A 27774-nucleotide genomic window follows, 5' to 3' on the forward strand; every position below is an offset into this window, starting at 1 on the left:
TTAAGAAGAAGATTGAGTTAAATATATATGTAAGGATTACTATACCCTTCTTGGGCAATTCTTTTACCATTTTTGGTGTTATTAGGTCAATTCCTTGTGAGTTTTTGATATTACGTCTCAAGATTTCTTCTTTAAGTTCTAAAGTTCTTTTGGCGTTGTTAGTCTTATTTACTTTACTGATGGTTGTCCTGAATTTAACTGATTAATAATTTCTTGATCTTCTTCATTGTTGTTTGGTGGGAGTACTATTGCTAAATGTTCAGCAAATACTTCTGATTTTTCTTTATCGCTTCTTGCCTATTGGTTAGTTTTATCTGTGGTATTTTCATACTATTCGTGGTGATATTGTTTTAGGTTTAAGTTAGGTATTTTTTGACCGATTCTCCTCTTTATCTGCATCGTTCGGTGTTGCTTCTTTTGCAGCGTTTTGCAATAATTTCATACGGTTATTTGTAGCTGCTTCTATTTCTGGAGAGCTTTTTAGTCTTCAATTTAATTTAATGTATTCATCTAGCATTTTTCGGTAAAGGTTTCAATCTGTTCTAGGTCCATGCAGTTTTGGAGTAGGTTGTTTGTTAAATACGCTGGTGATAATTGTTGCAATAATTGGTGAATGATCTGAACATACGTCATAACTTGGAACTATGTCCATAAAGGTGTTAGATATTCCTTTTATGATGCAAAAATCTAAGAGGTCTGATCTTTTTTGGAGTCCGTTGGCCAGTACGTTGGTATTCCTGTTTATAAATATGAGTATTTATTTTCTTGCATTAAGCTCTTTTCCCTTCGTTTTTATTAACATTGATCCCCAGTAAGTGTTTTTGCTATTAAAGTCACCAGCTGCGATAAATTTTGGGCCTAGCGTGTTGAAGAAGGATCCGAAATCTGTTTTTTTAATATTGTGCTTTGGAGGACAATATGGTAAGAGGGGCCTACGCCCCGGAATATAGAGGACCTACAAAAGGTAATGAGCACCCTTTAATTACTGTAGCTTGGATACAGTCTTCTACATAATTTTGCATTATGAAATATTTAATCGATTGTTTCATTAAGATTGTTGTACCATAATGGGCAGTCTTGTCTGGGTGGTTATGGTTAGTATGGTACGTTAGATAATACGGTATTTTAAAATACAATTTGTCTGTAAACTATCTCACTTATTAATATATCTATTAGATTTTGTTGTAGAAATAATATTACCTCGTTCTTATGATTCAGCAGGCCACTGGCGTTCCATTCAGCTATTCGTGGAAAGAATTTTATTTGCATACGAGTTTGCTTAGCATGTGCTATTTTGTTGCAAGACTTGATTAAACATGGCTTTGAATTCTTCTAAAAACTTCATAAGACTAGAGTTTGAATCTTGGTTATCTGAAGGCACAGCAGGAGGTTGTCTATTATTTGCTACATTGGCATAGCTTACATGTGGTCTTACTGTATTAGGTATAAAGTTTCTGTGACGTGATTGCAATATATATATTGGTGATGATTATACTTAGTGCGTTATTTTTATTTCTATTTAAATTACCATAATATTCGTATCCTTTATAATTAGCTGGGTGATCTCCTCCACATAAAGCACATGTGGCTGGTGTATTCTTGTTCTTTTTACAACTTTCTGTATTGTGCTGCCCTCCAAATTTCACGCATACATATGGTCTATTGCAATATGTTTTTGAATGGCCATATAATTGGCATCTAATACATTGGGTGATATTTTTGTTTTTTATGGGTGGTGCAATTTGTATATTGCAGTGTTGTAATTTCTGAATTCTATAAATTTCTTGGTTATTGTCTTGTGGTTCAAGGTCAACAAAGAACATTTTTACGGGCTCTTTTGTAATCCTATGTTTAGCATTAATGGTGTTTCTTGCCTTGTGACTCAGTTTCGTCAGTTCTTCTTTGATATATTCTGTTTCATGTGAATGGTGAAGATACTTAATTACGACTCTGTAGACTCTGTATTCCTTTGGTTGATATGTGTGATGAATAATGCTATTCTCTCTCATATACCTTGAGACTTTTCTGTATATTTCTGTGTCGCTACAATTTATTTTGACTGTATTATTTGCCATGGTCCTGGTTTCGTATTGTTCAGCTGCAGCTATTTCTGTAAATTTTTTTCTCATTTCTGGGAAGTCGCTTACACCGTAGACAAATATTGGTGGTGGTTTTTCTTGGCGCCGTTTCATTTTGATTGGTTACATTATCTTGGATATCCCCGTTAGGGTATTAGATTTATTCGATAATGTAATGGTATCATTTTCTTTGTCTGTTTCCACATTTGATCTGATTTTTCTGCGTTTTTTAGTTTTAACTACTTGCCATGAGTTGTGACACATTCGCAATTTCTGGTTCATCACCGCTTGTTGATGACAGTCTGTAGTATTGCTGGCTATTTCTGTTATTTATATTGGTGTTGTGTGGCGCATTTTGTTGATTTACGTTCTTGATTTGGAGGAAATATATTGGTGGAATATGTTGTGGGTTGGTTTATTTGCATATTGAAGATACATACCGGGTGTTTGTGAGGAGATTTGTGGATAATTCTCTATATTGTTGTTTTGTGGTTGACTCTGTGTGTTATTTGGAATATGTATTAATGGGTAACAATTTATTTGATTTGGTGGATACTAAATTGGCATTGGTTGGCTGTTTACATTTTGAATTTGTTGGCCAACGATGTCAAATCCTCGCCCGTTCCCCGTTATATCCTAAACATTATACATTATAAATAAACTAGTGAATTGTTTCTAAATTTACAAAAATTTTTTAATATGTTTAAATATGTTCAATTATTTTCAAGTCTATTATTAATTGATTAAATTTAATCACAATAACATTTATCTGTTCAATTCGAGAAACCGGTCGTACAGTGATAAGAAAACATTTTCTAGATATGGTTGCATGCAGAATAATGAATTATAAATACTTGTTGCTTTAATAGGTATGTATATAATAGGTATATGATTGTTATACGTCTGATAAAAATAGATAAATTTTACTACTGTTTAACATTACATGTTTATTAACGCTTTAGATAAGCTTTAACTAAAAGATAATAAACAATTGCAACTTTGATTTCATTTGCATGTAAATAATAACAACAATTACTTAGATAAAAATGTTTCCTTGTCTATACCATGCATTCCCCTTAAAAAGGATGTTATATTATTTGAAATTTTTCGCACTATTATTTTTACTTTTTTACTTTTTTTTACATTTACACTTTTATTTTTCATATTTCTGTCTACTATAAACATGCCTGTCCACTGTAAACTGTTTACATCTTTCAAAAAGTACCTTGTCGAGTATTTTGTATATAGATACTAACAGAGTAATGGCTCTATAGTTCTTGTAATCAAGGTCATCACCCTTTTTATGCAGCGGACATATTACTCCCTTTAGCTACTCCTCTAGTACCAATTTGTTCTGTCGTATAGGTATTAGTAGTTTATGGATTACTTCCTTACCTACCTTGCTTATACATTTCATCGATTCCTGGGGCTTTTTTATTTTTAAGTTTTTGGATGGTATTTGACACTTCTTCTCTTGTTGGTGCTTGAATGTGTAGTTGCTGATGTATGTTTAGTTGATTTTTTATGTTGACGCCTTTTTGAACATAATCTACATTGAGATGATCGCTAAAATGTTGTGTCCATCTATTAAGAACTGAGTTTGTATTATACAGAATTTCACCCTTAATATTTCTACAACTTTTTATTCCTAGCTTAAAGTCTTTATGGCTGCTATTATACTAATTGGTCAATAATGTATTGAATTTTAAAATAGGCGCCTTCGGTGGTAATTATTAATGCATTTTGTAATAACTTCTGAAGATTTAACTCATGCATTTCTGCGTGTAATCATCATCAGATCGTAAGTTTAGCGAAAGTGTTCTAATTATTTTAAACAAATTCTCCCCCTTAGAGTAAAATGCTAGAATATAATAGACATATAGTAAAATTATGAAATAAATTATAATACTTACAAAAACTAAAAAATCCATCTATAATTCACTCTACATTAAACAAACTTTGCGCAACCCTGTTTACACTATGACTGAGCTTTCAAATTCCCATGCAATTTTTTTCAGGACGGCATATGTACTATCTATTCTATGAGGGATAATCAAAATTTTGTACAAAATAGTTTCAATTATTAGTTACAAAAACGCATTAACCCACATTAATCGCCGAGACAGAAGACGAGCTCCAAAGATTAACACATATCTCCAATACAACAGCCAAGAAATACAATATGATAATAATCAGCAGAAAAAACCAAATGTATGACAATCTAAATACCCACTACGATGTAAAATCGAAATTGATGGGAAAATAATAAAGCAGGAAGTAAGGTTTAGATATCTGACAATAGATATAACTAGTTACGGAGATGTTGAAGAAGAATTAGACCTATATTAACATACACGGCGGAGACAAGACCTGACACATCTAAAACAAGACGACTACTAGAAACAACAGAGATAAAAATACGACGAATATCAGGGAGAAGTCTGTTGAATAGGGAGAGAAGTGAAAAGATAAAAAGAGCATGCAATATAGAAGACATAAATGGATGGGTGACAAAACGGAAACAGGAGTGGAACGAACATATTAATAGAATGACAGAGGATAGGATAGTACGAATAGCACGAGATAAGTCACTAAATGGACGAAGAAGTGTTGGCAGACCAAGAAAAGATGGTGCGATAATTTAAACAATTTAGTAGGCTAATATTGAAAAAGAAACATGCTTTACAGCCTACATACAAGAAGGAAGAAGAAGAAGGAGAGTTACAAAAACGATCAGTTTTTATTTTTTACTGACTTTATTTTTAATTTGTACAATAAAATTATATTTTTACTTAGTAAATTTTATTGTAACATTGTGTGTGCACTATTATAGAGATCTAAAACCATACAATCGATTCATATATCAACAAAAATGTATTTACGTTACAATCTTTTTCGCCATTGTATGTTTTATGATCCAAGGTAAGTAGTTTCCTACTTTAGTGTATATTCCAGGACTGTCTTTATTTCCGCAACCAATACCCCAAGACACTATTCCAATGGTTATCCATCGTCCATTTTTCAGTTTGTACATTAAAGGGCCTCCAGAATCACCCTGAAAACTTATTGGTTAGTTTAATTTTTGGATGTGACTTAAATGCTAGAATCGAAAACATGTAAGTAGTGAGAACAAATGGAGAACAGCAAATTACAACTGAATAAAACTTCGCTACCGAGAATAAATTGAAAATCACGAACACGCTCTTTAGATATAAAGATATTCATAAATGTACATTAAGTGCTTGCGGCACTGCATGAAAGATAATGAAAAATTATAATAAGAAGAAGAATTAGTACCAGAAAAAAAAAGCTAATATTAAATGAAAGAGGAGAAGGAAATAACATCGAAGACGAATGGAATATCATGTAAATGACAATTGCCAATACAGCAAGGGAAACATTAGGCGAAACCTCAAGCAATAGGAAAAGTTCAGCTAGGTAGAAATAGAAACGAGTATATAGACAAAACAGTCAAGAAATACAAACACGGATTCTTAGCGGTAATACGTACTTTTATGCATACAAAGACTTACTGAAAAGTAGGTTATTGAATCGAGACTCTAAGCTTAGAATGTACAAAACAGTAATTAGACCACTGGTCACATATGGATGTGAAATGAGGACCCTTTCAACCATTGATGAAAATCAATTGAGAATATTTAAGCGCAAAATATTACGAAAGATATTTAGACCAACCCAGTGTAGCGATGGTTCGTGGATAATAAAAATGAACTATGACCTAGATGAATTAATACAAAGCGCAAATATCGTGAGATTTATTTTAAGTCATAAAGACTAAACTGGCTTGGCTATTTAGAAAGAGTGCCAGATAATCGAGCTGCGACGTAGAAGAAAAGCTCAAAACCATGAAAATCAGGATTATGCAATAAACAATCACACAGCCTCGGAATTTGGACGGAAACAAGGATATACGACGAAGAAAGGATATACGACAAGGATATAGGCGAAGAAAAAAAACTATGAGAGTAGGAACGTGGAATATACAATGAATTGCAACGAAACAAAATGAAATACTCTCAGAAATCGAAAGAGTAGGCACAGAAATAATCTTCTTAAGTGAAACAAAAACAGGGTCAAGGGGAGGATGTTAATGGAAAATATACACACATATGGACTGGGGTTCGCAAACATGAAAGAGCAGCAAAATGGGTATCAATATTAATAAAAAAATAAATGGAGAAAATACATACAAGATTACCAGCAAACAACTGAACGAATAATGGAAATTAGGATAAACATATTTGGACAAACAACAATAATTATTGGAGTATATGCAATCAATGACAATGCGACCGTAAGTAAAAAGGAAGATTTTTTCAACACACCAAAAGATGTATTAGACAAGGCAAAGGTAAAAGCAGATATTCTACTAATTGGAGATTTTAACAGCCACATAGGAAAGGAAGATGAAGATATAGTAGGACGATTCGGAGAAGACGAAATTAGAAACGACAATGGAAGTCGGCTAATTGAAATATGTCGAGAATACGATTTGGAAGTAACAAACACAAGAGTTCAGCATAAAAACATATATATTGATATATTTGAGAGGAACCTAGTAGAAAGCAAAGCCAGTAAAACAGTAATACTAGATGTAAGAATATATAGACAAGCAGAATGTGCAAGTAACCACCAATTAAGTCTAGGGGAACTCATATACACGGAAAGACGACAAAAAAACAATATGCAAAGAGATGAGGAGATGCAAATAATCGCAAATACGGGGTATAAAGTCGAACAACAATTTAGTATGCGAACACTATATCAAAATAGGCTACAGAATATGCTAAGTGTTAGGTATTAAACAGCACAAGAATAAATATTCGGAGAAATACGGTGACGACCTAGAAGAGATGATTAAACGGGAAAAGATACGTTCCATAAATGGCTAAACGACAGAACCCCAGAAACACGAGAAGAATAGGTACCCACAGACAACAAGTGAAGCAAAGAATAAGGCTCTAGAAGAATGAATACTGAGAGAGAATGTGCAGAGACATAGACAACACGATAGGGTATAACAGATCAACGGAAGCATGGAAAAATTAAAAAACATCAGAAATAATACATGAAGTAAAAATATCATACAGATAATTATATCAAAGGAGTGGAAAAAGCATTGAACAATTGTTGCAGGAGAATAGACCTAAGTATATCTCACAAGACCCTGTGAAAATATTAACGGAGAAAGTCGAAATCACAAAAGAAGATATAACTAAGGAACAAAAGAAAGCCAAAAACAACAAAGCACCAGAGCCAGGGAACACGAAAATGAAACTGCTAGAATATGGAAGCACATGGATCGTGTCCTTTATACGAGTGTTGTTCAATAAAATCGAAGCCGAATGGGAGATTCCAGAGGAGTGGAATCGATCATAAATGTCCTTCATTTTCAAAAAAGGTAATAAAAGAATGTTTTTCGCGGTTATAAAAGAAAAAACAGGACAACACATGGGCCATTATGGCGAAGAACAAGCCGGATTCCGAAAGGCTTGATCATGTCTAGATAATATATTCATCATGCGACAAGTGATAAAAAAGAACAAAGAAAAATATTGAGGCACATATGACCTTTATCGACTTGGAGAAAGCATAAGATAGCGTTCCCAAAAAAACAGCTATGGGAAACAATGAGAAGAATACACGTTAGAGACAAATGGGTGAATATAACACAAAGACTGTAAAAAGAAACAGAGGTGCAAATAAAGTTAGGAAATGAAATAACAAAAACAATTATCGCAAATAAAAGGCAAACAGGTCTAACAGAGATGTGGTCTATCACCTAAACCTCTTAAGGTATATATATATATATATATATATATATATATATATATATATATATATATATATATTTACCGGGTGGTGAATCGTCAAATGGGCCATAGGAAACTTGATGGGAAATTCTAAATTGTTGAATTCCTGCTTCCCTAATTATTTTACCTCAAAAGTCAAAAGAAACTATTTGTGGAGGACTGAAATCTGTATTAAAAACAAATGTTAAAATTGTTCTACGAATTAAACGTACCTACTACAAAATTTTGCAAAAATATAATATATTTTTCAGGCCACACCTAAAAGTCAGGCCACATGTAGTGGAAGAATGTGTATGACGTGTTGCGTTTGATCATATTGATTTAAGATGTTTGACAATATTTGAATTGTCAATATTTTTATTTTCTGATTAAATTATAAACAATAAATTTTACTAAACACTACTGAAAAATAAATATTACTAGTTATTATAAACTTAATGAAATATACTCAGTTGACGAAAATTCGTATTAATGTTGTGCAACAATAGTGCGCGAGCACTGTCAGATCTTTATTTAAAGTAAGATATTCTAATACACCCCAATTCAATTCCAGGTTATACAACAATTCAAAGAATTTCAATATAGTTTTACTGTGATCCTTATTCCTAAAAATAATTTATAATAATTTCTAAACATAAAATTATAAGAAATATTCAAACAATCCGCCATTTTTTACTAAACAGTATCCCGATCGATTGTAAAATTCTCGTCTAACATTAGCCAGAACGCGTGGCGTTATTTTTTCACACTCTTCAAGAATCCGTACTTTTGATGCCTCAATATTTGTAAATTTTTGGTCAGAATAGATTTTTGATTTTAGATGCCTCCAGATAAAATAATCGTTTGGAGCTAGATCTCCCGATCTCGGAGGCCACTTAATGTTACATTTAAGTACAATGAAACAATTATTAAAGCTGTTTTTAAGGAATTTCTTAACCTCCCAGTTATTGTGCGCAGGGCATCCATACATTCGATACCAAATTTCTTCTGCATCTGGAGCTATTTCTGCAAGTCTCGGTAAAATCTCTTCTTGTAGCAAGTCTAAAAATTTTTTGAATTTAAATTTTCCTTATGGAAAAAATGGTCCAATAATATTGAGTCTAAATATTTCTAACGAGACATTTCTTTTTAGACGATATTGGGTATGGCTTTCAATAATATCCTCAGGCTTTCTTGTTGACCAAATTCTATAATTTTGAAAATTTGGTTCATTATTTAATGTAAATGTAGATACATCCATCACTAAACAAAATGTTTTTTTTTAATTGTCTGTCTGCATTAGCCCTCTCTTAAACTTCATAACAAAATTCCGCTCGTCTCTTAGCATCTCTTTCTCTTAGTTCTTGATGACATTTAAATTTATATGGAAGGAATTTATTCCTTAAGGACGTGGAATTATGAATATTAAACTGGTCTGCAATGGTCCGAGAACTTATTCTAGGATTTTCTACAACTGCTGTTAATACATTTATTTCATTTTGATTTTCTAAATTTCTTGGTACCTCAGCAATATTGTTTGTACAGGTACAATTAGAAATCACGTCCCAGTATTTTCAAAATTTTGTAAAATCCTTTGAATTGTTGAATGACTTGGAATTGATCTATTGGAATATCTTATTCCAAATAAAGAACTGACACTTCGCGCACTATTCTCTGAGTAAAACATTTTTATTATTTCTTCTTTCTTCTCAACTGAGTACATTGTTTAATCAACTGTATTGTTTTTTAACAAATATTGTAAAATATTAGAAACATCAATATGACAAAACGCAACACGTCATACACATTCTTGCACTGCGTGTGGCCTGACTTTTGAGGGTGGTCTGAAAAATTATATTTTTGCAAAATTTTGGAATACGTTTAATTCGTAGAACAATTTTAACATTTGTTTTCGATACAAATTCCATTCCTCTACAAATAGTTCTCCATGAATTTTGGTGTAAAATAATTAATAAAGCGGGAATTCAAGTTTAGAATTTCCATTTTACTTTTACTTATATATATATATATATATATATATATATATATATATATATATATATATATATATATATATATATATTGTTATGATATGTAAAATCGAGAAAAATATTGGTTTGTTTAAAAATATTTCAAAATTCAAAAACATTAAAATAATTCAGATAAGTAGGATAATATCCAACAAACATTTCGGAGAAGGAAAGTTATTAAATCCTTGAATTACCTGTACCAAACAAAATGTAAGCTTTACATCAATCATTTCTTTGTTAAACTTGAATGACCCGCATAAGTTTAAGTGAAACAAAAGACAAATTGAAACGGGTTTTTACAAATGCATTAGTGCAGTGATTAAAGACAATAGAAGATATTTTAGAAAGAGGTTTTTGTTAGTTTTAAGATTTATAGAAAAATATTATTTGTAAATAAGTTTTAGGAAATTTATAATTATAGGTAAAAATTTGTTTGTTATCGAAATGAAGAAATGGGGGAATTGTGACGAGTTGTGATTGGCGGAGATTGAAAAAGGTGGGATAAGTGTGTGGGAGAAAGTTTAGCGAGATTGAGGAGAGAGAAAAGATAGAGTCAGTTGGTTTCCAAGTCTGTACAAGGAACAGGGTTTGTTCTCTGGCGGTTCCTGAAATGTAGCAAGCAGTAGTGTGGAATGTTAGTGAGTTTTTGTGGAGTTAGTGTATCTGACAGGAGCTGAAGCAGCAAAATATTGTAAGTCATATTTCTCTACTTATATTCCAAGAGTCACTGTTCAGGCCAACGAGAGATTCAGTTTATCGTAAAGAGAAGATATTCCAAGAGTCATTTTTCACTCGGGCCAACGAGAGATTCAGTTTATCGAGAGGAGAAAAGGCTATCATAATTTGAATGATTTGTGCTTTTGAAGGAGATCATTAAGGACGATATACTTGCAACAATCTGTGTAAGATTGCTGATTACATAGGGAGCGGTTGAGAGGAGATAATACAGTCTATAAGGAACAAGGATTTGGACCACTCATCATCAGAGAGAGATATTTTGTTTTCTGCAGTTTTTTCTTTTATTGATAACACAATTTTTACACTTAATTTAGAAAGGATATAAATATTTTGATTAGGAGAGTTAGAATAGTTCGGAATTTTGAGATTTCAATTAATATTGTTTTGTACCATTAATTTTGATTGTTCACGTACGTAGAACAAAATTTTTGAGAATCATTATATGAGATTTGTTTATTGAAAACTTTTGAGTGTGAATTATTTCATCATTTTTATTTCAATATATAGTGTTAGATCATATGTGTTTTTTATTATTCCGGTATTCTCTGGACCTTACCTTTCACATGTAACAGCATAGATATTGAAGCACGAATTTAACCCTGAGATAAAAGAATTAAAAATTGTGATAGAGTCATAATCATATCATTTGAATAATTTTAATTAATCAAAAAAATTAATTAGCTAATTATTGCTTGGCGCACCAAGACTTTAAATATCGCAATAATATATATATATATATATATATATATATATATATATATAAATATATATATATATATATATATATATATATATATATATAAATATATATATATATATATATATATATATATATATATATATATATATATATATATATACGGCTTTGAAAAGATGGTATGGATAGAAAATATGGAACAATAGGCATAATAGTACAAGATAATGTATTAAATTCACTCCTTTTCGCAGATGACCAAGTCATTTTTGCACAGGACTGGGAGGAAATGGAATATATGATAAGGAAATTAAAGGAACAATATGGGGACTCAAGATAAATATGTGTAAGATCGAATACTTATGTATTGGATCCGAGGTTGCAGATTTGAACTTAAATTTAAAAGAAAAGAGTTAAGTGAAAAGACTTTTAAATATTTAAGGTCAATGATAAGCCGAAAAGGTACTTGAACTAACTAACGGAAGAAAACAAAAAATGATCTTTCAGAGCCTAGTGCTGAATATTACACACATGGAGCAAAAGTATGGCCAATGGCAACAACAATACGAAATAAAATAAGAACAGTTGAATTGGATTTTATGAGAAGATGTCCACAAATCATCAGGGAGGGTAGGATAAGAACAGAAGAAATATGGAACAGCATGGAAGTAGAAGGCTCATTTAAAAAAAGCTAAAAAACAGAACCCTGCAGTAGTACGGGCATGTATAAAAAATGCCACAGCACAGGTGGCCGAAAAGAATATTGGACTGGGACCCGCCGGGAAGAAGACGGAGAGGAAAACCTGCTATAAGATGGAAAACGTTTATAGGAAATGCTTTAATAGACAGAAACCTCAGAGAAGATGACTGGGAGAATAGAATGCTATGGAGGACGAAAACGGAGAAATTAAAATGGGAAACCCGAAGAATAAGAAGTATTTAATACCACTAAGACAAGAAGAAGTAATTAAAGTATATTTGCTAAAAGAAGAAAGTATAAGAGACCTTTATTAAAGACACTGAAATCAATATCTGGAACAAAAGGCTAAAACACGAGATAATGGGAGAATTTGAAGACATTTATTTCAACCTACTTGACCCTAAGCAAAAAGAAAAAGTAGGAAATTATTAAAAATCAACAAGAAAGAAACAATGGAATCAACAAGTAAAGAATATAGTAATTGAAAAGAAACGGGAATATCTCAAGAACTTGCAAAATAAGAAAGGGGAAAACAAGTAAACTCGGAACAGGAAAGCTTTTGCTCGGAAGCAAAAAGGTTTTTAAGTCAATCGCATTAGCAATCATTGGAAAAGTTTATTAGTCAAATGAAATACGATTTACATGGAAGTTAATAACAAAATAGTGGATGCAAAATATGAGAATCTGTTGTTGTTACGATAGCCGTGCTACGCCAATGATGGAATATACTCGAATCGTCGATTCGAGTGCACATTTCCTAAGGCGGGAATTTAACTGCAGTCTATAGAAGCTGGTCGAACGATTCGAAGTAAGACTTAACGGGATAGAGAGATCTCTGGAACCATAGGCGCACTATATAAAAAGAACAATTTAGATTTTAGGGTCAGTCAATAATGTACCTTCGTATCGTTCAGTAAATAAATATTATGTTTTGTTTTTACTATTGTTAGTGTTAGAATACTGTAAATAAATTAAAATAAATATTACAGTATAACCCTGCTGCTAGTTGTGTAGAAGAGGATTGATTTCATATGGAATTGACCATATAGCAATGCCAGAATGTCAGCGAAAAGGGAATTTGACCTATAAACGCATATTACATTTATAGACTTAAAAAAAGTATTCGACTGGGTCAATAGGCACAACCTATTTAAAATTATGGAAAATGGGAAATCAAATATACCTAATTAGAGCATAATAGATTGAGAAACGAAAACACAACATCGTATTTAAATACCAACTATATTAATTAGAAAATAAAAGAATATAGAGCAAAATGGAAACCACCCTCGAAAAGATCAAGCACAGTTTCATCCTCGTTTCTATTCCTGGAATGAAGAAGAAGGACAAAAAATGGAAAGAAGAGAGAGCATATATCCAAATGTTTATGTTCATGATTGATTAATTCATACGTACCAAACACGAATCTTTTCCACCTTCATAAGCAGCTGCACAAATATTATCGTCTGTAATTTTCTGAACGAAAGAGTCCATACATTTGTCCAATGGCCATACCGGTATAGCGACCTGTAGCAGTACAGGACTAACCGGTCCTGCGAAATATTGTTGTCCCCATCCCGCAACCACTACGGTTTCGTTAGTATAATCACCATCGCGTGGGGGCATACAAATTGGCCAAATGTACGAATTAAAGCTTGTAGCAGTTTTTAATCTAAGAATCGATATGTCGTTTTCATAAGTTGGTAAAACGAAGTATTCGTGATCGATGATTTCAGCTACTTCGTAATCTTTGGAACGGGATTCATCCTGTCTAAAGAAATCGTATTCTCCTAATCTCACACGAATCTCGGACGCCTGCAAACTAAAGGAAACTATTAAAATACTAATACACAAAATGGAGTAAAAAAATAAATATAAATAAAATTGAACATTTCGTAGATGGAAGACTATAAATATGAGATTATAAATAACTGTGTGTTCTCACATTTTTTGTAAAATAGGAATACACAAAATGGAGTTAAAAAATAAATATAAATAAAATAGAACATCTCGTAGATGGAGGACTATAAATATGAGATTATAAAGAACTGTGTGTTTCCACATTTTTTGATTATAGGATCTCACTTTCCCTAGTATTTTAATTAATTTTTTATGTTCCTTATTGCAATTTGTGATTGTTACCCCCAAATATTCAAATTGTTAGAAACGATACTTTTACTCATCTATTTTAAATTCCAAATTTGCCTTATAGTTTTTCCCATCACCATATACTTCAATTTGATGTCATTTATTTTTAATCATGTTGCAACTTTGCAAAATATTTGAAGTATTGGAAATATTAAATTAAATATTAAATGAAAATTATTTCTACGTCGTACTGGCAACCCAATCGAAATTTGGGAGGTACGAATCAAAGGAGAAGAAGTCACCATTAGCTTTAAAAAAAAGCGACATGGAGTCAGGTGCTGAACATGGCAATACAAATAAGTCCCGAAAAATTGTCTGTAAAAATAATCTATATCGAAATAAACTTAAACAAAAGCAATAAGTGGTCGTATACATGTTATATATAGTATACATTGCTATTCGAATAGGACAAGTCCTGTCCGAACTCGGAACTCCGGAGTATACACCGCCGATGTTCCAAGAATACCTGGAACACTACTCAGTCTTTATGCCGACGACACAGTGATTGCGGCCAAACATTGAAACATCGACATTGCGTAAATGATTTACAAATAAATAGCGTTAGACAGGATAGAAGAATAGAAAATACAACGGAAAATCGCAATAAACTCCAAAAAATGCAAGCGGTACTCTTTAAAGGGACAAGTCAAAACCCAGAGAAACAACTGACAGTGCAAATCAATAACATCGAATGGAAAAGAGATGCTAAATACCTGGGAGTCATAATGGATCAAGGTTTAACATTTAAGAAAACATGTAGACACAACATTACAAAAAGCAAACATGGCTAAAGCGTCAATAAGAGGACTCACAGGTAGAAAAAGTAAACTACGAATAAAAACAACAATTAGATTGATAAATAGCATTATACTGCTTATACTAACATACGCATCTCTCGCATGGAAACATGCCTGCAATATGAATAAAAAGAGGATAAAAGTGGCCCACAACATCAGCCTAAGGGAAGCAGTAAATGTACCCAGATATGTCGCTGAATGTTTCCTGTTCAGAGAACTTCAGCAAGTAAGAGTGATCAACGTAAACGGTCTAAAAAGCCAGGATTAAGTTGGCTGAACTATAAAACGATTTAAGCCAGATATTTCGAGAAATAATTAGGTATGATTCGTTCCATCGATGGAAGCACAAACTTCCAAAACAACAGATACTGGAAAATATATAAAACAGCAGATAAGTTCGTAGTTATGTTAACGTAGATATTCGTAGGACTGTGTAAACCTACTAATATGATTTTTATTTCAGGACATCCTTCAAAAAAACACATCATCATCATTTTGGCTTTACAACCCTGTGTGGGTCCTAGCCTCCCCAAGAATTTTTCTCCAGTCGTCCCTATCCATCGCCTTCCTCCGCCAAGCACGTATTTCCATATTTCCCATGTCTTCATCGATGTTATCTAGGAATCTTGTTCTGGGTCTTCCTCTTCTTCTTTGACCAATAGGTCTATCAAGGAGCGTTTTTCTAGCTGGGTCGGTTTGCTCCATCCGCATTACATGGCCTACCCACCTCAGACGTCCTATCTTTATGTGTTTTACGATATCTGGTTCCTGGTATATCCTATAGAGTTCGAAGTTGTATCGTCTTCTCCAGACACCATTTTCATTTACCGCTCCATAGATGCGCCTTAGTATTTAAAAAAAAAAACCCAAAGGACTTAAAAAACATCTTTGGCCACCAAAAAAAACATTTAACAAAATGAGAAAGCCACCAAAAAAATTAACAAAACCCCAAAACCCGGGCACGAATCCTCTAGAATACCAAGTCGCCGAACTGGACGTAGCCAGGAGCAGAGAATTGAGGTAGCCTCACGGTACCTTCTTTCAAGCAGGAAAAAAGAGCATCACGCTAGCCTGCATTGACCGGTTAGGATATCGTGTTGGAGTTCTTGTACCCAGGACTACTCCCACACGAACAGATTTTGGCTGATAAGAGTGCCCCTATCGCGCATCAGAGTGCTATAGGGGGGAAAGGGATGGTCTGGAGCATTGCTACAAAAACACAAAAGCGGTGTTCTAGACTGAAGGTATATACCCAGGTTCCTGTTTGATGTCCAATATATTATAAAGAGGCCATCGCATATGCAGAAAGCAACAAATCTGTGTATCAAATTTGTTTGTAATGTTTCTCAAAGTAATTAAATATTTTCTACACTGTTGTTTATGGTGAATTTTAATCCCTGTAGATCTTATTTTACTTTTTCCACTTAATATTAGATATATTTTAGATGGGATCTTCTTTATGCAGCCCGATATTAATGTCATGACAACTACCCCTTTTTTAAGGTATTTTCAAGTGTGATATATACTAATTTTTGAATTTCTCTCATTTCCTCGTAAATTTTTGTTCTGTTTATTTTATCATACGCTTATTGAAAATCTATAAAATAGCTAGATTAAATATAATTAGCTAGCTAAAATAGATACGTAGATCCAAACTCTGCCCATTAATGTAGCTTTGAATTTGTTTTAACCTAAAAACTTGCCGTGTGTTCGCTCTGCGTCCTTTAACTTCAATTTTGTATACATCTATCACGTTCTTGCTAAAAAGCTTATAAGCTACGTCCAAGATTGAAATACCCCTATAATTACTTTTCCTGAATATGCTTTTTCTCATCTATCAACAAAATATACATCTTACCCATGAGTACAATGTGCAGCAGTTAAAATGTGCGTATCTGTTATCAAAGCACCTCCGCAAAACTGATTTTCTAGACCCTGCTTCAGCTGTTTGTACCGATATAAGGCAGCCATCCATGGCCACTCTTGAATACTAGTTGTTTTAGTCGCCACTTTAGTTCTTCCTTCTACTGCGAGTCCACATCCTGAAATGTATTTAAAAGGAAAATAAAATAATATTATACTCCGTTTGAAAATTATTGAAATCACAGTTTTTATGATACAACTGATAATCCCCAACCTAACGTCAGAAACCAGTGACGAAGAATTTCAAAATTGTTAAATTTTTTTTTTTTTTAATATTGAAGCTATTTTAATAAACAAATATTGTGGGTATCGACACGATCTGTTCAGGTATAAAATATTATCATTAAGAAGCATCTAAGTTGATTAGGTGCTTTCCAGTGCTCTCTTTATCGTAGAGATCGTATAAGATAAATTATGAAACTAATCCAATAGACCAAAACCATAAACTAAACATATGGAACCCATAAAAGACGAATGTATAGGAGAGCGGACGCAAATATGGTCAAAGTTAAAATGGAACTGGAAACGCCAACAAATATTAAGACGAAATGTAAAAAAGTAAAAAGATATAACTTCATACTGTTAGTAGTACACCTAGCTATTAGCTACAACCATACGCACAGATCTAGCTGACCAACTACAACCATACGCACAGGGAGTGAACTCTTACGTCAAGAATGCAGACCATTTTATCGAGCGTATAAAGGACATTACTCTCCAGTCTGGATAATTATTATTTAGCTTTGATGTAGTCTCATTATTCACAGATCTATACGCAGAAAATATCCAATATCACACAGGATACACTAAACCTATCAAGGCATTGCTTGAATAACAATTATTTCATTTACAAGGACCAGGGTACAAACAAATTGAAAGAGCACCGATGTGTTCACCACTGTCACCCGTAATAACAAACGATTTTAGGCAGGATATAAAGACAAAACTAATACGAAGAGTAGAGAATAAACCCAAACTGTGGCTTTGGTACGTATACGACACATTTATTACCTGGAGATATGGAGATGAAAAACTCAACACATCTCTGCAGCATATCAACAATATCCACCCCAAAGTGCAGTTTACCATGGAACGGGAGAGTAACCAACAACTTTCATTCTTAGATACATTGGTTATAAAGAAGGAAGATGGAAGCATAGGATATATAGTATTTCGAAAACCAACCCAAATTGACTGATATTTACACGCTCATTTACACCATCATCCTGCACAAATATATTCAATCAAAAGACTCCAAAAGATTCGGAAAACTAACAGATGAGGACCATAAAAAGGGAGAAATGCAGAAAGTTAAAACAGCTTTAGAAAAAAATGGCTTCTCCACGTTTACGATTAAGAAGGCACAGAGATTCCGAAACAAAATCAGAGATCCGGTAAAAGAAAAACTATTTGGAAAAACCATCCTGCTGTATATAAAGGTCACGACAGATAATAATCAGCAGACATTTAGGGAAAAATAAAATAGAAAATATATTTAACAACGACTAGAAAATATCAACCATATTATCGTCTTAAAAAACTTAAAACTTAAAACTTGTCATAAACACGGGACATAAAATAACCTTAAATAAAACAAAAATGCTAGCTTACATTAAAAATAGGACGTGTAATTAGGGAAGCAGTATAAATTGTAAAACATCCAACAAATTTAAATACAAGAGGTGATGGCACAAAGACTCCCAACTGCATAGAATGCAACCCAACTAATGCACTCAGGACCAATCACAAGAAGCGTTGCAAGGTTAACATACAGTTAATTTCAACATACAGCTGATTAGAAATCAGTTCTCCTTGAACATCAGAAAGAAGCTGAAGCAGAAGCTAACCTGACATGCTGGAGAACTTGTGAACGAAAAGAGATCCAAAAATACTGATAGAAATGACGAACCACAAACTCACGTTGGTTAAAAGATCTTAAATTAATGCTTAAAAATTAAGTAGTAAAGCTCAAAAAGTAAGGTTGCGAAGAATACCATTAAAACGGAATCTTCGACAAACACAAATTAAAAGACCTTATCAATCAAAATCCAACAATTGAACGATCCTAAGTAATACACTGGTTGATAGCAGCTCGGGATATAGACAAGGGGAGGTCTTTGGCTAAAAATGAATAGAATAAGGTATAGAACATAGATAGTTTAAGTAATTATTTACCTGTGTATTTGTCACCTTCGTCATAATCATCTCCTCCAGCTGGTAAATCTATAATCAACTGAGATCCAACAACTCCAGCACTGGCGATGTCGTCTGGACAACATACACCAACAAAACTACAAAAGAAAGAAATTAATAATAAAAATACATAAAAAAGCATTATCACATACCTTTCTTCTATTACACATAGAAAATCTAGAGTATTCAGCTGCTGAAAAATACTAGTCGGGCAATAAGCAATGTGCTTACAATGACCTTTGACGTCGCCTGGACCTATACATTCTTGATATCTTTTATTTAACTAAAAAAATTAGAATAAAATTACAAAAGAGTAAAGAAAACTCAAAAAATTGTATTAATACTTTAAAACAAAATGGTTATCGGGAAATCATATCAATAGGAGAATCCACAGGATTAATCTCACGCTTAATCCCAATCTCAAGAATCAAATCATCATCATACGAAAGCTTTTCTTTCTTATACTAAATGTGTTACCAACAAAACTCTCAAAGCAAATAAAGTCAAAATTTATCCCTAAGCAAAAACTTTCATCTCTTGCCGATCCGTCAAAAACAACATTCCAAATAAACACCACGGAGTTTATATAATTCTTTATGCAGACTGTCCACGATATAACGTAGGCCAAACCAATAAAAAAAATCCAAAATAGGACCTATGAACATCACATTTCCGTTCACAATTCCGATTTAATTTTAGCTCTAGACGGACAGCATCTTCATATAGGTCACAAAATTGATTTTAAAAATTCTTGAACTACAGCCCCCATCCGTTTCTATAAACCATCGACCATATAAATGAACTGTCCCAAAAAGACGTCCCAGTAACCACACGTTTACTAAAGAACGCCCAAACAATTCTGGAAGATATCGTTTTGTGATATGCAATCCCGTTGTTTCTATCGACTGACCATTATTCCGCAAAAAGAAACCACTACCAGGAATTGACAAACGACCACTCTCTCCTTGGCCCTTGCCGTGTTCTCCGTTCGTCATTTCTGCTAAATCAGTGCCCACTCCAATTCAAAACAGAATCCCATTCCTTGAAGAGGATATATATATATATATATATATATATATATATATATATATATATATACGGTTCTTGAATTCCTAAGTGAAACATAGAGCTTCAGTGAAAACGCGCCATCGGGTTCTATTTTGCGCTAAAGCCTTTACCTTATTCCAAGACTTTCCTTGACCTCTTATCTTGTCCATGATGGATCTTCTCCAAGTTTGTTTTGGGCGACCTCTTTTTCTTCTTCCTTGGGGATTTCACTTGCTCGGTCAGGTATAGTAGATCTTCGTTTCTGATGATGTTAGGCCGGAAACTACGAACAATTCGTCGTCGACATTTATAAATAAAGACCTGCAGTTTATCTGTATTGATCTGTATGGATTTTTGTCACTTTCCATGTTCCAGGTTTCACATCCGTAGAGTAGAACAGACATGCCATTTGACTGGAATATGCTGATCTTTGTCCTTGTAGTATACTCGCCAGAAATCCAAACAGGGTTGAGCATGCTGAATGCTTATTGAGCTTTTCGTATCCTCATAGGAAAATTGTCCTCTGTACCTCCGCTTTCTGTTATGACATTTCCAAGATACGTAAAGTTTTCCACATTTTCAATATGCATGTTATTGATTAAACGCCAATACATAACTTGAAAACTACTTACTCTATCGCATTGAGACAAAAGGTTGATATTTACGTAAAATGTAACGAAGAATAAAAAAAATATGCTGAAATGATTATTACGACAGCGGCTTAGGAGAGGGAAAAAGGAAGTATGTATCCGGAAAACTATCTTTTAACACTAGTTAAAGTAGGTATGTAAAGTGTGTAAACTGTTTGTCAAGTTTGAACAAAAAATATTGAAAGGTGTTAAAACAACGGGCTAAAATCATTTTAGAATAGTTGTAATAAAACACTCTGTATCTCGGTAAGGTGGAATATTTTATTTGTTTAGTGTTAAGTGTTTTAGGTTAAATCGTATTTTGTACTAAGTTTTCTCCAGTTACTATATGGACAAATCTTAATGAAACACCCTGTATATATATATACTGTATATATATATATATATATATATATATATATATATATATATATATATATATAGGGATGAGTGCCTTAAGAACCGGCAAAATAACGCAAAAGATAGAAAACATAATACGTTGTGAAATAAAAAGAGATGAAAGTAGTAAGATAGAAAGTGAGAAATTATCGATATAAACCTATAATTTACTTTACATTACATTAGAAGTATCGAAAATTTCCCACCTTTAGACGTTATCTTATGAGCTGGTTGACTTCAGTCATAGTAATACGTATCACGTAATGTAAGTAAAAACAGTTTAAGTAGGAGTATTTTTTTATCCAAAATTAAAGTATTGATCAATAATAAACAATGATTTGAGACGTCGTATACACTCTTCTCAATACAGAATTATCATAGCTTGTTATTCTGTATTCGTCAACACAGAATTAATTATCAAATTACTACTAATTAAACTGTTTATTTACATTTGCTTTATTGCCTTCAATCAGTTTTTACTTTATGCGAAATTTAAAAAATGTTACGACGTCATACTTGTAATATTATGACTGAAGTCAACTAGGTCATAAGCTAACGTCTAAAGGTGGGAAACTATCGATAATCCTAATATAATGTAATCTAAATTAGAGGTTTCTATCGATAATTTCCCACCTCTACTACTTTCATCTCTTTTTATTTCACAACGTATTATATTTTCTATCTTTTGCGTTATTTTGCCGGTTCTTAAGGCACTCATCACTGTATATATATATATATATATATATATATATATATATATATATATATATATATATATATATATATATATATATATATATATATATATATATATTTAAAGCTTACCTTAAACTTCTTACTTAAACCTAGATATCGTTTTCTTCTTATGTGATCTCTATTTAAAAATGCTGCATGTACCTTCTCATCGTATATTGATCTTGACACGTCAGTTTTGATCTCTGTAAAGAACATATTAGTGAAATGATAAAACAAATACGAAGAGTTTAATGGTGTATAAAAGTAAAATAAGATTCGGTGTTTTGTCGAGATAATTGAGTCAATAAAAGCATTCACTATGTTTTCTTCTACCTTACGAAAGTAAGATAATATGTTTGGAAAAACGAAGGTAAAACTCATTTGTTTTTAGGATAGTAATGGGGAACTAAAATGACATGAAAGAGAACTCACCCTCATCAACCCCCTAGGCCCCACCCACCATAACCAAAAAAGTTTAAATTGCAAAACCCCTGCTTGTGACACATCATTTAAAAGACTATAAAAAATGCTATCCAATGGTATATATAATAATTATACAGGTTGAAGCAATAATTGTGAAACTTTGGCTTGAATGGAAAATTTAATGAAGGGTACTAAAGATGAAGGATGTAGAACTAGATTGTGTATTGATTTTCGTGAATTAAACTCATTAATTTTTTCTGAACCACAACCTTTTATGTTAATTGACGAGACTTTAGCCAAAACAACGAATGCTAAATTCTTTGCTACTTTAGTCATAAATTCGGCTTTTGAGTGTATTCTAGTTTAGATAAATGACAAATATAAGACAGCCTTCGTTACACAAAATGGTCATTGGCAATAGAAATGCTTACCTTTTGGGCTTAAAACATACCCATCAATATTTCAAAGAATTTTAAGTAATATTATCAGAAAACGTCATTTAAACTCATTTTGTACAAACATTTTAATATTTTCATTATCATTTGAAGAACACTTAGATCACTCATGGAAGCCATTCTCGAAAAGGGATTTAGGCTAAAACTTCTAAAATGTAATTTTGCGAGACAAGAGGTAAAATATTTGGGACATATTGTGGGAAACAATTCAGTTTGTACATTACAATTTAATATTGATTAGAGATTTTCGAGCACCAGAAAGGAAAAAAAAATACGACAGTTTTTGGGAAAAATAAATTTTTACCACAAATATATTAAAGATTCAGCTAGGTTATCAGAGCCATTACATAATTTACTTAGAAAAGACATTACATTTCACTGGTCTTTAAGCTGCCAAGCAGTTTTTGATAGGGTAAAGCATATCCTCTGCTCGGAACCTATTCTAGTTAATTTTGACCCAAAAGCTCCTACAACTATATATACAGATGCTAGTATTTTAGGAATTGGTGCAGTTCTGAAACAAAAACAAAGAGATGGAGAAATGAAACAAGTAGCTTACTTTTCAAAAAAAAATTAAAAAATATCCTTCCTTTTTCTTTTTGGAGTTCTAGTACAGCTGCCTAATCTGATGTTATTTTTAAATTACAAAAAGGAGCAATACGGTATCTTTTTGATCTCAGTAGAATAACACATTGCAGAAGCTACTTCAAAAATCACGGGATTTTAACTATTTCCTCTTTATATATTTTAGAAACTGTTTCCTTAATTATTCATAAACACCTAAATGTTTTCCAGCAAGAACTAATAATGACTACTCCACCAGAAATTCAAACCTTTGATGTGTATTTACCGATCCCGTCCACTGAGTTAGTAAAGAAATCTATATTATATTCGGAATAAAAATTATACAACCATCTTCCTTAACTGCAACTTAAATCTACAACTTCTTTCCTTAAGTTCCGTAAATTGTCAAAAGCCTATCTATCTAATAGACCATATTATTTAGTGGAAGAGTTTCGTAACGAATAACTAAGAAATTAGAAGTATTATACAGTACGTTTAGGTACAAGTAATCAAAATATATTTATACAGGGTGTTTCAAAAAGTATGTCATAAATTAAATCAAGCATTCCGGGGACAAAAATAAATTGATTGAATCCAACTTACCTTAGTACAAAAATGTACACAAAAAAAGTTACAGCCCTTTGAAGTTACAAAATAAAAATTGTTTTTTTGCATTATCTCCTAAACTACTTGATATTTTGTAATAAAAATGGACACGTTACTTTCTTGTTCTGAAAGCATTTTTCATAAAAAAGAAACAACAAAATCTAAGCGCACAGAAAAATTTTAAGGGGGGTGTGCACATTATTTTTAAGATTTTTTTGCCTCTTATCACTTTTTTCAAAAAACAGTTTTTATTGAGTTACGGCCCTTTTCATTAACCTTTAAAAAATAACGTGCAACTAAATAAATGGCTTAAATAAATAACAAGTCCAAAAAATGTCTATAACCTCTATAAATATGATATTACAATAAATGTTCAAAATGACCCCCATTTTCTTCAATACACATTCGGTATCGTTTTAATAAGGAAAGCCGAATGAGTTGAAAAATCATATTGATTTGCAGCTTCAATTATTCTAACCCTTAATTGTTGTTCGTCCTCTATTGTTACAGAATAAACTTTCTCTTTCATAAACACCCAAAAGTCCATGGGGTTAAGACCTGGACTTCTGGGTGGCCAAGAAATAGATGCGTCACAACCCCTTTCAATCCATCGACCAGGATACTGCCCGCAAAGCAAAGATATTCCCGGACTTCATTACTGTAATGCGGTGGAGCACCATCTTGTAGAAACCACATATTTTGCCTTATTGCAATATTCACTTCTTCCAAATACTCTTGTAAATCGTTTGCCAAGAACTGCAAATAATATTATCACCATTTAAATTGTTGGGAAGAAATATTGGGCCTATTAGATTGTTATCCACAATTCCTGCCCAAACATTAACTTTGAAAGTCCTTTGGTGATGAGTCGTTTTTTGGCGTGAGGATTTTTGTCGGCTCAAATGTGCTCTTTATGATGGTTTGTTGTTCCACTTCTACTGAAGGTAGCCTCGTCGGTAAACAAAATATTTCTAATAAAATTAACATTTCGAGTGTTTTCCATTAACAACCAATCGCAAAATACAATCCGTTTAGGATAATCTTCAACCAATAACTCTTGAACCGTTGTTAAGTGATAGTGTTTAAGCAGCTGATCCTTCAAACGCCTCCAAACCCATACGTGAGGAACATTTATTTGAGCAGCTATTACCCTTGTACTTGTTCCAGGGACTTCTTTAACGATTTCTAAAATGTCTTCATCAGTTGCATCCATTATTGGACGACCACTATTGCCAACAACTTGCGGTTGGAATGTACCCGTTTCCCGTAAACTACCATCAATGGTCAGAAATAATTGTCTATCGGGTGTATTTCGATTGGGGTATTTTACTGCATAACGCCTTGCGGCTGCTGCACTATTTCCTTGACATTCACCTACGATATTCCCGATAGTTTATTGAAATCATAATTTAATCTGATCCAACTTACCCAAAGTTAAATGCATATCTGCCATTTCCTGAAATGTGGCCATTGTAATATCAAAATTTTTAATATTAATCTTATTCGCACAATAAATGATAGCTTTAAAGTATTGACTATTATTGATGGAACTGTTTGTAATTATTGTATCCGTAGAAACTAATTGTAATTTTATGGCCGACTAGGAAAAAACTAGTTTTTCGAAAAAGTGATAGGAGGCAAAAAAGTTTTAAAAATAATGTGTTAAATTAATGATGCCACAACATTCATTTGATTTGAAAGTACTCAAAAGTTTGGGGGGAATTAGGGCTGCACATCCCCCTTAAAATTATTCTGTAAGCTTAGATTTTGTTGTTTCTTTTGTATGAAAAATGCTTTCAGAACAAGAAAGTAACGTGTCCATTTTTATTACAAAATGTCAAGTAGCTTAGGAGATAATGGAAAAAAACAATTTTTATTTTGTAACTTCAAAGGGCTGTAACTTTTTTTGTGTACACTTTTGTACTAAGGTAAGTTGGATTCAATCAATTTATTTTTGTCCCCGGAATACGTGATTTAATTTAGGACATACCTTTTTGAAACACCCTGTACATATTTGAGTATCACATGCAGCAACTTAAACTTATTAATTAGTTCGTAAGGTTTTATTATGCAATTTGCAATTTATTTAAATTTTGCAATGGATTGTGTATTTTACTTTATTTAATATCTTTTATTTTGTGATATTGACGATTTATGTAATTTCAGTAACTTTTAAATTGTTATTGTTATTTTTCTGACTTTTTGTAAGCTTTGTCCATAAAATTGTACAATTTTCAGTGACAATAAAGCGTATTTCTATTCTATTCTATCAAAAAAATAAAAAAAAGCCATATTTTTAGAATGCCTTGCAATTAAAGAAGCAATAAAGTTTTGGGTTTTGGCAATACTGGCTAATAAGACGAAAATTTGTAGTTATTACTACTGATCATAAGCCCCTTGAGGGAAGAGAACTTCGTACAAGACCAGATGAAGAATTAGGAGATGTGACACAATATATTAGGAGATATGACACAACAGATATGACTTTTCACAATTTGAATTCAACATTAAATATGAACCTGGAAAAGAAAATGTAGAAGCCGACGACCTTTCTAGAAACCCTATTTTGGAAAACATAGAAAATGCTGAAACATTTATAAAAACAGTAAACCTAGTTACACTAACTGAAATAAAACAAGATCAAAACAATAATCGACAAATGATAGATAAAATGAGGGGAATATTTTTGAACCAAGATATATTTTATAATTAAGGAAGAATGAAAAAAATATATTTTATCCAAAGATTTTGAAATAGAGTTAATAACAAAAATTCACAAATGTGTATTTTCAATGAAGATGTAAAATGAAGAAAGAAAGAAAGGATTTTTGTAAAAATATGGAAGGAGATAACTAACGAAAGAGAACAAATAATGAAGCTATGAAAATGTATGGACAACCGCCAATAACGACAGGCGCTAATAAATATTACTAGGATACCTGGGCACTATCGCTGGAATAAAGGCTGAGAGAAGCCAAGGAAACTGTTAAGTACCACGAACGTAGGTCCTAAAAGAAGAAGAGGGAGACTATGAGCAAAAAGGATGGGATCGGTGAATTAAATCCTGAGATTATTACAACAATGTTTTGTATTATAAAGTTCCTTGGATAAAGTTGGATACCAATATTTTATAGCGTTATTTTTGTTTTTTATTAAATTTATTTTTAATCTTGTATATTCAGTACTAAAATACATCTTACCTGGATTTATAGCGATTCCGTGGCATAAATTTAACAATTTTACTAATAAAAATACTGCTACTGCTTTCATGGTGGCGGAAATGATATGAGAGACAATTCAAATTATAAAATATTTAAATGATTATGGATAAAATCTTCCTGTTTCAATTTTTATCAAAGTACGATGTGGGAGTAAAATATCAATTTGATGTTGCAGCACCTATTACCAAAAGATATAAAAATAATAAAGATTATTCGGTACAAAAATGGGATATTTTCAACTACAGTGCTCCACAAAATTAGGAAAGCAATTTTTTGAAGAACTATAATTTGTTAAGAAGATGCCACGCAAATAAATTCAGAAAATTTTAGTAGGCATACATTATGTACTTAAATAAATTCATAAAAACATTCTCTCTACTGTTAAAAAAAAAACAAAAAAAAACATATAAGCTGTAGGACTTATAGAGATAATCATTCAAATGATTTGTCTAGCAATTTTGGTTATGTGCAGTTCTCTAAGAGTTTTTTTTCATGGAACCCGTCTGTTATAAACAGACATAAACAAGATGTACAAATACATGGTACATCTTCCATTCCTTTATGATACTCATTCAAGTATT

The 27774-nt window shown here is 32.3% G+C and overlaps 1 protein-coding gene across 1 annotated transcript; it reads right to left on the minus strand.

The window, feature by feature from the left end:
* Positions 1–4811: 4811 nt before the first annotated feature.
* Positions 4812–27329, minus strand: LOC140452244 (venom protease-like). Its single transcript, XM_072546381.1, has 7 exons — positions 27173–27329; positions 22015–22127; positions 19267–19397; positions 19097–19212; positions 16857–17040; positions 13470–13875; positions 4812–5133 (listed from the first exon to the last, which is right to left on the minus strand). The coding sequence occupies exons 1-7, from the start codon at positions 27240–27242 to the stop codon at positions 4957–4959; spliced, it is 1197 nt and encodes a 398-aa protein (XP_072402482.1). The 5' UTR covers positions 27243–27329; the 3' UTR covers positions 4812–4956.
* Positions 27330–27774: the final 445 nt, after the last annotated feature.

The sequence above is a fragment of the Diabrotica undecimpunctata genome, chromosome 10 (genome assembly GCF_040954645.1).
Source record: "Diabrotica undecimpunctata isolate CICGRU chromosome 10, icDiaUnde3, whole genome shotgun sequence".
Lineage (NCBI taxonomy): Eukaryota > Metazoa > Arthropoda > Insecta > Coleoptera > Chrysomelidae > Diabrotica > Diabrotica undecimpunctata.

Coding starts and splice junctions, on each gene's coding strand:
- LOC140452244 (XM_072546381.1), bottom strand. CDS start 27,242: ATGAAAGCAGTAGCAGTATTTTTATTAGTAAAATTGTTAAATTTATGC. Junction 17,041..19,096: donor CGAAGGTGACAAATACACAG/GTAAATAATTAC, acceptor AATACATTTCAG/GATGTGGACTCGCAGTAGAA. Junction 13,876..16,856: donor GCTGCACATTGTACTCATGG/GTAAGATGTATA, acceptor AGTTTCCTTTAG/TTTGCAGGCGTCCGAGATTC.